At 44.8% G+C, this 13435-nt stretch overlaps 1 protein-coding gene across 5 annotated transcripts in view; it reads right to left on the bottom strand.

Moving 5' to 3' along the window:
- The window catches only part of ANKRD31 (ankyrin repeat domain 31), a 387557-nt gene that overhangs the window by 158502 nt on the left and 215620 nt on the right, over window positions 1-13435 (bottom strand). For all 5 annotated transcript variants that reach the window (XM_063963834.1, XM_063963836.1, XM_063963837.1 and 2 more), the window contains exons 7-8: window positions 9370-9466; window positions 1067-2003 (exon numbers count right to left, since the gene is read on the bottom strand). In XM_063963834.1, the coding sequence (XP_063819904.1) occupies window positions 1067-2003; window positions 9370-9466 (1034 nt within the window). The remainder of the gene's footprint in view (window positions 1-1066; window positions 2004-9369; window positions 9467-13435) is intronic.

The following is a 13435-nucleotide window of genomic DNA, read 5'->3' as shown; positions in this document are numbered from 1 at the left end:
ATTAGAATGTGCTTTTCCTGTATAGACACTGCAGTGATATCAATAGTTCCTACAATATATATATATATATATATATATATATTTATTTATTTTTTTATAAGAGGATAATAGTATATGGTGTTTGTGTGTATGTGCATTTACAGTTGTTTCTCTATTAGCTCGTTTACTGTATAATAATTTGTATTTCATCATTATAGGATTCCAATCTTCTATGACTTTGGACTAATGAAATTCAAAATCATGGTATTATGTTTTCATTACCCAGAATTACTGCATTACACACTGCTGGACTGGCCACCTGGCACTGATGAGCTGGACCAGCCATCAGAATGCCTAGCAGCTCCACCAACCAGCACTCTGCTCAGATGGCATACCACGTAACTTTACCGCAATTTATATTTTATGGGCAGTACAATTAGAGCACGTTTTTACCACCTGAAAAATTACCGGTTTTCAGACAAAAACACATAGGATCTGTGATAAGTTTTCCCTGCTGCGATCACGAAAGCAAGACACATATCGGAAATTTTTTTGGGGGACCTCAGCAGTGCCAGTATCGGGCTGTCTTTGGGCCCAATTTGCTAGCCCTGGTGGGATTAATTAGCAATTGAATTCCCCCCTAAACAGCACAATTATATTATATCTGTGAATTGTGCATCAGAATGTATAATCATTCTGTATGAAATGGAAGATGCTAATAATAATTTTATAGGGGCAATTTAATTATCATGTAGCAGCTGTGCACATCATAATCGCTACTGTCACTGCGCACGCCTAGAAGTGCCTGGATTGTGCCACTATTACCACTGCTTCCATGCTGTTCCAATGGCACATGACGGGCTTTGCTTTTATTTGAATGAGTGATATTACATGTGTTTAATTGAATGAGTGATCTTATAGCTGTTTATTTGATAAGTCATGTTATAGGTTATGTAAACAGGAGGTTGACACAAATTGCATTAATCATGTCACCTGTGACTTGACTATTGCTTATGTACTGTAAGACACTTTGTTTAGTGCTAGTGAAACGTGATCAAAAAGGCCAGCTAGATTATAGCATAAATACCTGTAACTGGAAGCACAGGACATCATCCCCTGGCTTCAGCTTTCCCGTTTTTATAAGTGTTTTCATTGGAACTTTTCTTATCTTTCTCTCCGCTGCTACATATCTCTGTTGTCTTTTAGGTGACCGCTTGCCCTCAGCGTAGGGGTTGATGCATTGCTCCCAGCTGGTTCTTCTGTGCCGTGTGACTGGGTTTTGAGGCTTTCCATTGCCTGATACACCACCCAACATGCTAGAACCAGACATAACTGCCTGGAAAGTGGCTTCTTCACAGTTAGGTCTTTGCAGATGCTGTCCTGCAAGAGCAGTCTGATGCATTTCAGCTCTTATCTGGTGCTTAATCGTTTTGACATTAATGTTGATCTTGTCTGTAATATTTAATGTGTCATTTATAGAAATGGGATTAGGGGAATTACTTCCTGGTGCTGTACATTCTAAATGATCATTTGCTTCCTCATGAGATTTTCTGGGGGAGATGGAGGAAAATAAGCCGCTTTCTGTACTCACTGGCACCTGATTTGATGACATAATGGAGCTCTGCTGCACTGTCCTTTCAGATACCATGGCATCACTAGAAACAGAGCTTGAAATGTCTCTCATAAGTGATCTGTGGGATTGGTTACTTTCACTGTGTGCCACTCTACACACTGCTGGCATGTTTGTTACCATGGTGCTTCCATTAGCAATGTTGGCATTGAGCCTTTCATTAGCTGCACATAAAGCAGCTATCGGATTCCTTCTAGGAGCTGTATCCCAATCACGTAGTGACGAGCTCTTCTCTCCATTATCAGCATCTGACCTCTTGGCTTGTTGGTATGCCATTATTCTCAGAGCCACTTCTTTCTGATTACCAACTACTCTCAGCAATACTTTCTGTCTGGTCGCCAGTTTAGCTATTTTGTCTCTTAATATTCCTTGTCTAAACGAATCCACAGATGCCCTTGATAGGATTAAAAAATAAATAAATTGTACAATCAAAACTATGAGAGACTCCTTGTGATATTACTTACACACACCTTGCACGCTTCTCCACTTTTACTACACCTCTCATACTGTAACATATCTTTCACCCTCCACATTACTCTGCCTATATTATACCACTTACCGTGCACCCAACTCTACCTGTATTACTCCACTGAATGTCCACCCTATTCTGCCCTCACTATACCATACCCTACTCTACATAGCACCAAATTTTCATTATGTGGCGGTATTATCTTATATAGTATAGATGAGATGCGGTCAGGATAAGTACTGGAGGTTAGGGTTAGGCTGCAGGGGTGGGGGGAGGGTGATTAGGATTAGGCATAGGGAGGGGATGGTTAGGGTTAGGCATAGGGTTAAAATAATTCCTGACTGTCGAGATTTTGTACCCAACTCTGCACAAACATTTAATTAGCACACAATTTCATTCATATACATGGAGGAGACAAGTAGAAAAAGGTTAGGTACCAGGGATGACACTATAAATATCTATACAAGTGATGACTCATAGCCTCAAACACAATTTAAATTTGTTATAGTTTTTAGAGAATATTTTACAAAAGGATGTTATTAAATCTGATCAAATAGATTAATTCATCAGACCTTTCTTTTCATCACCTTCATGTAAAATCTGTCCTTCATTAAATATGACTCAAGGGTCCCTATGCTCGGTTCAAGAAAAATGCATGTTTTTAACAAGAAATGGGTCATTTTGAACGATATTATTCTGATGGAGGAATTTAAATGAATTTGAATAAGTCTCCAAAGCTCTGAAGTTGTCAAACCACATAACACTCCTCCTTGGGATTTGCAAACTACTCTCTTCAGTTTATTAAAATGGCATTTATCTATTGTAGTACCTTAGCGAAAAAGCAGCTTGTCCTCATAATTGGTCTGCAGAGGCTTCTGCAGTTTTCAATTTTCTTAAAGAGGATTTCTCCTCGGTCTGTCTTCCAACAACATGTTCCTTTCAAACCATACCAGGACAAATCCTCCAACTGGCTACAATCATGCCGGGTTTCATCTCCTCAAAAAGTTCTCTCTCCTCAGATACAGTATAAATTACACCTAGTGCTTTTGACAATAAAACTCAGGGCTGTAACTAGGGTTGTACAAGTGGTGCTGTTGCCCAGGCCACAGGATCCTGGGTGCAGCACTTTTGCTACTCCACGGCACCTGCATCTACAGTAGCTTGCAGGGTGCCTAGAGCTGCAACCTGCAGCCAGTAGTGCTGCTGCATAGGTGCCAGGAGCAGGCAGTGCTCCACTTCCTGGTGCTGGTGGCTGTGCCCCATCTGCATGATGTCACCCTGCTCTGGCACTGATAAAATCAATAAAAATCCCCTTAGATAGGATCTGATAATGCGTCTGAAATGTGCTTCAATTGATGCAGAATTATTGAAAGGTAAGAGTCAGTGGTTATGAATTAAAAAAAACTTTACTGTTGCATACCTCCCAACTTTTCCAGCATCCACGGTGGGACATCAGCGCGCGCTGCGATTAGGGGGAGTGGACTGCCGAAAAGGGGGTGTGGCCTCACGGCAAGTGCCGCGAACGCAAGCCACGCCCCCATTTTCGTCATTATGGGGGCATGGACAGCGCTGTGAGAGCTGCTGGCAATGCCCCCTGTCCCTTTCTGCCAAGAAAAGATGCTGTGCGCATGCGCACAGCGTCTATTCACCGCTGCTCTCCTCAGAGCAGCGTGTGACAGGGAGGGTTCTCCCAACTGCCCCCTCACTCGCGGGACACTGCGACCCGCGGGTGAGACAGCGAGACAGACCGTAAAAAACGGGACTGTCCCCCCAAAATCAGGACAGTTGGGAGGTATGCTGTTGATAAAATGCTTATAATATGTAGCACAAATTCATACATAAACACATACAGGGGGGAGGATAGGGGGATATTTGATTTGAAATCACTTTATGGAAATAGGAGTTAATGATATGACTGAATCCAGAGGCATCAACAGGCTAAAGCTTTAGGCTGTCACAGGATGCATTGGGGCCTCCTCTATAATCCCGCCTCCAGGCACTGAGAGATCAGTTTCATTAACCAGTCCAATACAGGAGCAGGCAAGAGAGAAGGCAGATGTTTAGTCACATAAAACCACATTCTCACGACAGGAGAAGGTACCAGCGGCTAGTGCCATACAAACCCAAAGAAGCTAGGTGCGTCAGAGTGGGCACCCTGTGGAACCCAATGTACCTCGCAGAAACAGTGTTAACCATGGTAAGTCAACCATAACACTCCTTTTCTGCAGCAGAGTACATTGGTTTCTACAGGGAAACATAGGGGATGTCCTAAAGCAGTGCCTCAAGGGATGGAATGCGCCTTAGCGGATGTGAGAATCCGGCGCCCAAAGGAAGCATCCTGGGAGGCGAAGGTATCAAAGGCATAGAACCTAAGAAACATATTCACTGAGGACCACGTAGCCGCCTTGCACAATTGTTCTGCGGATGTGATGCCGCCCAAGAAGGTCCAACAGACCAAGTAGAATGGGCTTTAATAGCAGCAGGAGCTGGGAGTCCAGTCTGTGCATAAGCTTGTGCAATTACCATTCTAATCCATCTGGCCAAGGTTTGCTTGTTTGCAGGCCAGCCATGTTTGTGGAAACCAAACAGGACAAAAAGGGTATATAACCTCCGGATAGAGGCAGTCCTTGGAGAGCCCTTACCACATCCAAAGACCGCTCTTTGGAAGACAAGTCCGAAAAGATAAAGGCCGGGACTACAATCTCTTGGTTAAGGTAAAAAGATGACACCACCTTACGTAAATAACCCGGTCGAGTTCTTAGAACTGCCCGTTCACGGTGAAATATCAAAAAGGGCGGACGATAGGACAAGTCCGACACCCGTCTTGCAGAGGCAATAGCAAGCAAGAACAGGACCTTGGCCGTGAGCCAGTTAAGGTCCACTGATTCAAGAGGTTCAAATGGAGACTCTTGCAGGGCATTTAGCACAACAGCCAGATCCCAGGGAGCCACAGGAAGGACATAGGGAGGCTGAATCCGAAGGACACCCTGAGTGAATGTATGAACGTCAGGAATAGATGCAATCTTTCTCTGAAACCATACCGACAAGGCAGATATATGAACCTTGAGGGATGCCAGACGAAGACCTACGTCAAGGCCTCTTTGCAAAAAGCCAGAATTCTGGAAGTTCTGAACCTAGAGACATCATAATTCTTATCCGCACACATGGTGAAGTAAGAATTCCAATCCCTGTAATAAATCCGGGCAGAGGCTGGTTTGCGGGCTTTCAACATAGTCTGGATAACCGCCTCAGAAAAACCTTTGGCCCTCAGAAGTGATGCTTCAAGAGTCACGCCATCAAAGCCAGGTCTGGGTAGACACAAGGGCCCTGTACGAGGAGGTATGGCCGCTGAGGAAGTAGAAGGGGATGCCCCGTCGACAGGTCTGAGAACCAATGCCATCTGGGCCACGCTGGAGCGATTAGAGGTAGCCATCCTACTTCTTGTTTGAACTTCCGTAGGACCCTGGGCAGAAGTGACACTGGAGGGAACACGTAGGGCACCCAAAAGGTCCATGGAATTGCCAGTGCGTCCAAGAATGCTGCTTGAGGATCCCTGGTCCTTGATCCGAAGACCGGAACCTTGTAATTGTGTCGAGACGCCATCAGGTCTACATCTGGTAGGCCCCACCTGTCCACTAGGAGTTGAAAGACTTCTGGATGAAGACTCCACTCTCCAGTGTGCACGTCCTGGCATCTGCGGAAGTCCGCTTCTCAGTTCAGGACGCCCAGAATGAACACTGCTGATATTGCTGGCAGATGTTCCGCCCAATGAAGGATTTATGACACTTGCATCATAGCCATGCGACTTTGAGTCCAGCCTTTATGGTTTATATATGCCACCGTGGTGGCGTTGTCTGACCGTACTTGAACAGGCCTGCTCTGTACTAGAGGCAGGGTGACAGATAGTGTATTGAACACCGACCTCAGCTCCAGAATGTTTATTGGGAGGAGTGATTCCTCCTTGGTCCAGCGACCGTAAAAAGAGTGTTGCTCCAACACTGCACCCCATCCCCTCAGACTGGCGTCCGTTGTCAGCAGGATCCAATTGGGGATTCAGAAGGGACGGCCCCTGCTTAATTGTTGGTCTGTAGCCACTAGGTCAGAGCTTAATTGCTGGTCCTGTAGCCACTAGGTCAACGACAGACGAACCTCCGGAGTCAAAGTAATCATGTGAGATCTGATCAGCTGAGGTAGGCCATCCCATTTGGAAAGGATTAACTTCTGTAGAGGGCGGGAATGAAATTGAGCGTACTCTACCATGACAAATGCTGACAACATCAGGCCCAGTACTTGCATCGCCGAGTATATAGACACTCTGGAGTGACAAAGGAAGCATCTTATCCTGTCCTGAAGCTTCAGGACTTTTTTTGGAGACAGAAACAGCTGCTGACTCTGTGTGTCTAGAAGTGCCCCCAGGTGCAAGGTGCACTATGCTCTGAGCTGGGACCAGCGAGGACTAGTTCCAATTGATAAACCATCCGTGGGCTTGCAGGATGGTTACCGTCAGTTGTAGATGACTGAGGAGGACATTGTGGGAATTTGCCAGAATCAGCAGGTCGTCCAAATACAGCAGGATTCTGACACCCTGACGACGGATATGTGCCGTCATCACGGCCATGACCTTGGTGAAGATCCGAGGAGCCGTAGACAGTCCAAATGGCAGAGCCTGGAATTGATAGTGGAGGTTCCCAATAGCAAACCTCAGAGACTGCTGATGCGACATGGCAATAGGTATATGCAGGTATGCATCCTGTATATTCCAGGGATACCATGTAGTCTCCGGGTTCCATAGCCAGTACAATTCCATATTAAACCTGGACACCCTTACAAACTTCTTCAGAGATTTGAGGTTGAGTATAGGCCGGAAGGACCCATTGGCTTTCAGGACTAGAAACAGCGTCGAGTAATAACCTCTGCCTTTCTGGGACTGAGGATCTGACAATCGTTGCAAAGCTTGCGCCTTTAATGGGTCCAAAGGGAGAACCGTGGTGCAAAACTGGCGAGGGGGACGTCACTTGAAAGACACAGCGTACCCGTGAGAGACAACTTCCAGGACCCATGTGTCTGAAGTGGTCTTTAACCAGACCTGGGCAAACTGTAGAAGTTGGCCTCCCACCCAGGGGGAGGCCTGCCCCTTCATGCAGCAGACTTGTCTTGTTCAAAAGCAGGCTGACAGGCCGCCCAGGATTGTTTTGCCTTGGTCTTGGTGGTTTTGGGAGCACGAGATTGTCTCAGGTATGCATGACCTTTTGCGTTCCCCTGAGGTTGAAAGGAACGAATGTGGTACCTTTTGCCTTCTGTGCAGAAGGATTAGTATTTGGGAGAAAGGCAGTCTTAGCAGCTGCTAATTCAGACACAATATTATTTAGGTCTTCCCCAAACAAAATGTCCCCAGTGAAGGGGAGTACCTCCAAGGACTTTTTGGAGTCTAGGTCCACTTTCCATGACCTCAACCACAGAACACGGCTAGCCAGGACAGACATAAATGACGCCTTGGCTGCCAACACACCTGCATCCGAGGACACCTCATGAATGTAATAGGTGGTGGTGGTAATATGAGAGAGGTATTGTCTGGCATTGTCAGAGATATACTCGGGCAGCTCTTCCTCTAATTCCTGAACCCACGCTTCAATACCTTCTGCAACCCAGGATGCGGCAATAGTGACTCCACATGATGCCAGGCCAGCAAGGGCAAATGCAAAGTGAGTGTGGATAGCCCATGCAGAGGGTATAAGTCACACATAACATGTTATCGTCTACCTTATACAGTAAGATATTAGCTGGGGCAGTAGGGCCAGCCATACATAGTGCAGTGTATGTTATACATCAGACATGTGCAAGAGTGAGTGCACTAAGCCATTGGCTGGGGCAGTAGGGCCAGTCATACAAAGTGTAGGGTACAGATAGATCAACGGTTATCTTGGCTTTTTTGCTGCGCCTAGGCACACCATTGTTTATTTACATAAATCCTTCATCTATTGTTCTCAGCTGCAATACAATATGGAGGACAATACAGCAGGGGATTAAGTCATTACAGCAGGGTATTAAGTCCGACTGCCCAGTCTCAGTTAATCCTATTAAAGGTCAAGATAAACATGGACCCATCTGTATGTAATACACCAGACACATGCAGTGCCAGCGATCGTAGTAAGCCATTATTTGGGGCCAGTCCATCTGAGCTGAATCAGTTTTTTCCATATGTGGGCACCATTCCACAATTCAAATCCTTTGCTCAGAAGAGCATCAGGGTAGGTCCAGGAGTCAGGGGGAGAGGCAGGAGAACAAAGCACAAGCCCCGGAGTTATATGTACACAATGGTCTCCTTATACACTGGATAGATGGTCTATGGTATAGGCTATAGGCAAAATAGTCTAAAAAATAAATTTTCTGTATAAAACATAATCGTCGCATATAAATAACAAATGTGGTGAGGAAAAGGTTAATCATCACATAATAAAACTACATGCACAGCAACTGAGCTTTCTAAACATACATGCTCCCACCTTGAGTTGCTGGTATGGGATCTAGTCAGGATCCCAGCGGTCGGGATCAAGGCAGTCAAAATACCGGCACAGGAATCCCAACACGTATCAGAATCCCGAACGCAGGGATACTGAATGACGTTTTGCCGGAGCTGCGGACAGGCAAGCAGCGGGAGGGAAAGTTTAGCTTTAGGCTGCAGGGGGAGAGTTAAGGTTAAGCTCCGGGAAAGGGACGTTTAGGGTTAGGCTGCTGGAGGGGGGTTAGGTTTAGGCAACCCTGAATAGGGTTAGGCTGCGAAGGAGGGAGGGTTAAGTTTAGGCTGTGGGAGGGGGGAGGTTAGGTTTAGGCATAACGGGGTGGGTTAGGGTTAAGTTGTGGGGTGTAAAGGTTTGGTTTAGGCTGCGGAAAGGGGGGGGGGGTAATGGGGGCACTGGGGGAAGGTAAGTACACTTACCTAACCCCTGTCGGGATTCTCACCATCGGGATGTGGGATTAAATAAATTAGCAAAACTGCAACTGAAGCTGAGTGAGGGCCTTGATATTATACAGACACTCCTTCCATATGCCATAATATACAGATACACCTTCTATATGCGATAATATACAGACACTCATTCCATATGTTATAATATAGACACTTCTTCCACATGTCATAATATAGACACTTCCATATGGCACACCTTCAATTTGTCACAATATATAAACGCTCCTTCCATATGTCCTAATATACCGACATACCTCCATATGCCATAATCTGATAAATTTAATTTGCGTCCTCCAAGACTAATACTTTAGATATTTAAGTTACCTGTATTTTTTTGCAAGTATGTCTCTTTCATTTTTCTGAAGGATAACGATTTTATTCAGCACATCTTGAATACAACGCATTTCTTCAATATACTTCTCTAAATAGACATTAAAAACCAAAAAGTAAGAATTTATAATTCAGCCTCTTAATTATTTACTGTAGATCTAATGATGGGTATTCAGTGGTGATATCTACAACCATTATGTTGACACTACATGTGTCAGAGCCATCTTGCCTGCACCAGTATGGCAGCAATGTTAAAATTCTCCTTACAGAATGTTTTAAGTTCTATTAATGCTTAAAGTAGAATTTTAACACCTGCACACTAGTGCCAGCGACACTGCTCCAACATAGGCCATGTTGAACTGCCGTATATATTCCATATTGGTGATGATGATGATTAGCTGTGTTCCCAGCTCTGTGTGTGTGTGTGTGTGTGTGTGTGTGTGTGTGTGTGTGTGTGTGTGTGTGTGTTTAATGAATAAAATTCCTTTGATCATAATGTATTCACCTGCATACTTCCACAAATAAACATAGTCCTAGCCAGTGACGTCACCCTTGGAGGTATTTTACCATCGGCACAACCGCTTCTGTGCATGTGTGGCTCTCCGCTGCATCTCTTTCTCCTCCTTTCGTCCATACTTATGATAGTGCTCCTGAGTATATCCTGCAGTTGAGAGTGTTTATATGTTGCTGCCCCCTCCTGAACTTCACCTCCAAGCTCCAGGTATGGAGTGATGGGGAAGCTGCAGGGTGGGCCGGGGTTGCTAGGGGGAAGGCCCCTAGCAGACCAGACTCATTAGCACTTGCTCATTGTGAGAGCTTGCATTCTAAAATGATAGCTTGGCTTTTTAAGTGAATTGTGAGTTTGAAACAGCAGCAGGTGAGTTAGAATACAGAAAAAGGTGAGTTTTATAATACACAAACAGGAATACAAATATATCCAATACCATTAACATCTGATACAATGTTTGGGCTAGTGCAGTGCAATGGATGTAATGCATTTGTTTTGAAATAAGCATTGTGGAAACGTGGCTGCTGTCCAATCTGTGAGCAATTTTCTCTGCTGAAGGAGGAGATAGCTAAACTGCATGCTGAGATTTGTAGGATGTCTGTGTCTTTGAGGCCTCAGACGCCATTGAGGCCTCAGAGAGCCACCAGAAGACATTGTGCCTGGACTACTGTGGGCTCTCAGAGGCAAAGATTTCCAGAGGAACACAGACACCTCCCGCAAGCTGTGACACTGCAAAACTCATATGCTACTCTTGCAGGGCTGGAAGATACAACTAAGAGAGGCACTACAGAACAGGATGATATGGGGACATTTACTAACTATAGGAACAGGAAAAGGAATGGGAAAATTGCATCTCCAAAAAGGACTGCACTTCTCTTGGGAGATTCCATTATTAGAGGAATACATCTGGGAAATGCAAATGAAGTAGAGAAACAAGTAAGGTGCTTACCTGGAACCACAGATCCAAGGGATAAAGAGCGCATGCTAAGAATTGTGAAGGCAGCAAGAAAAGATGGGGAGGTGGATGTCACTGTCCACCTAGGGACAAATGACCTGGCAAATTCTGAACTCATGACCATAAACAAGGAAATTAGGCAGTTAGGGACTGCTCTGAAGCAGGTGGCAATCACTGTAACTTTTTCAGAAGTATTGCCAGTACACAGAGGGGAAGACAGAACTGATTGCATCAGAAACTTCAGTGTTTGGCTAAGGACATGGGGGGTCATTCCGAGTTGATCACTCGCTAGCTACTTTTTTCAGCCGTGCAAACGCATAGTCGCTGCCCACTGGCGAGTGTATTTTAGCTTTGCAAGTGTGCGAACGCCTGTGCTGCCGAGCACTACAAAAATAATTTGTGCAATTTCTGAGTAGGTCTAAACTTACTCAGCCGCTACGATCACTTCAGCCTGTTCGGTCCCGGAATTGACGTCAGACACCCGCCCTGCAAACGCTTGGACACGCCTGCGTTTTTCCAACCACTCCCTGAAAATGGTCAGTTGACACCCATAAATGCCTTCTTCCTGTCAATCTTCTTGCGATCGGCTGTGCGAATGGATTCTTCATTAAATCCAACACCCAGCAACGATCCACTTTGTACCCGTACGACGCGCCTGCGCATAGCGTTGCATACGCATGCGCAGTAGTGACCTGATCGCTGCGCTGCGAAAACGGCAGCATGCGATCAGGTCGGAATGACCCCCATGGTGCAATGAGGAGATATTTGGATTTATTGGCCATAGTTACACCATCTGGCAAGATAGGAGCTTATACAAAAGTGACGGTCTGCACCCATCTTCAAGGGGAACGAGAATACTAACTGAACAGTTTGGATCCTTAATCAAGAACTATTTAAACTAACAGAGTGGGACAGTGAACCAAATAGGAATAAAGCAATCTGATCCCCCAACACAGAGGTATTGTTTCTGCAGGCAAAGGGAATAGGAACAGAAGATAATGTAGATCAAAACCAAATAAACATAACAAGAGAAAAGAACATAGCTTGGAACAGGAAAAGCACAAACAAAACCCCAACAGCTATGTGTGCAAATGCTAGGAGCTTAGGAAATAAAATCCCAGAACAAACTGCCATAATGACAAGGGATGTTCTTCAGTGCCTTGCTAAAGTATTCACCCCCCTTGGCTTTTTACCTGTTTTGTTACATTACAATCTATAATTAATTTTTTTTTCCATCTGAATTTTATGTGATGGATCTGCACAAAATAGTGTAAGTTGGTCAAGTGAAATGAGAAAAATTTATAGAAAAAAGAATTTTTATAAATAAAAATTAGAAAATTGGCATATGTATATGTATTCACCGCCTTTGCTATGAAGCCCCTCAAATGTTCTGGTGCAACCAATTACCTTCAGAAATCACATAAGGCCCCAGAGGCTACAACTAAGAAAGAGGCATCACACCATGAAGACCAAGGAGCTCTCCAAACAAGTCAGGGACAAAGATGTTGAGAAGTACAAGTCAGGGTTGGGTTCTAAAAAAAATATCCAAATCTTTGATGATCCCCCGGAGCACCATCAAATCCATCTTCTTCAAATGGAAAGAATATTGTACCACAACAAACCTGCCAAGTGAGGGCCGGCCACCAAAACTCACAGACCGGGCAAGGAGGGCATTAATCAGAGAGGCAGCACAGAGACCAAAAGTAACCCTGAAGGAGCTGCAGAGTTCCACAGCAGAGACTGGTGTATCTGCACATGTGACCACAATAAGCTGTACACTCCACAGAGCTGGGCTTTATGGAAGAGTGGCCAGAAAAAAGCCATTATTTAGTGTTAAAAATAGGAAGGCACGTTTTGAGTTTGCCAAAAGGCATGTGGACGATTCCCCAAATGTATGGAGGAAGGTGCTCTGGTCAGATGAAACTAAAATTTTACTTTTCGGCCAATAAGGAAAATGCTATGTCTGGTGCAAACCCAACACATCCCATCACCCCAAAAACACCATCTCCACAATGAAACATTGTGGTGCCAGCATCATGCTATGTGGATGTTTTTCAGCAGCAGGGACTGGGAAACTGTTTTGAGTCGGGGGAAAGATGGATGGTGCTAAATACAGGGATATTCCTGAGCAAAACCTGTTTCAATCTGCCTGTGATTTGAGACTGGGATGGTGGGTCACCTTCCAGTAGGACAATGACCGGAAGAATACTGCTAAAGCAACACTCGAGTGGTTTAAGGGGAAACATTTAAATGTGTTGGAATGGCCTAGTCAAAGCCCAGATCTCAATCCAATTGAGAATCTGTAGTCAGACTTGAAGATTGCTGTTCACAAGCAGAAACCATCTAACATGAAGGAGCTGGAGCAGTTTTGCCTTGAGGAACGGGCAAAAATCCCAGTGGCAAGCTCATAGAGACTTATCTAAAGTGGCTTGCAGCTGTAATTGCTGCAAAAGGTGGCTGTACAAAGTACTGACTTTAGGGGGGTGAATACTTATATACGCTGAAGTTTTCTGTTATTTTGTCCTATTTGTTGTTTGCTTCACAATAAAAAAAAAACATCTTCCAAGTTGTCTGCATGTTCTGTTAATGAAATGATG

The sequence above is a fragment of the Pseudophryne corroboree genome, chromosome 1, assembly GCF_028390025.1.
Source record: "Pseudophryne corroboree isolate aPseCor3 chromosome 1, aPseCor3.hap2, whole genome shotgun sequence".
NCBI classification, from domain to species: domain Eukaryota; kingdom Metazoa; phylum Chordata; class Amphibia; order Anura; family Myobatrachidae; genus Pseudophryne; species Pseudophryne corroboree.
This window is presented reverse-complemented; position numbering and strand designations above follow the sequence as displayed.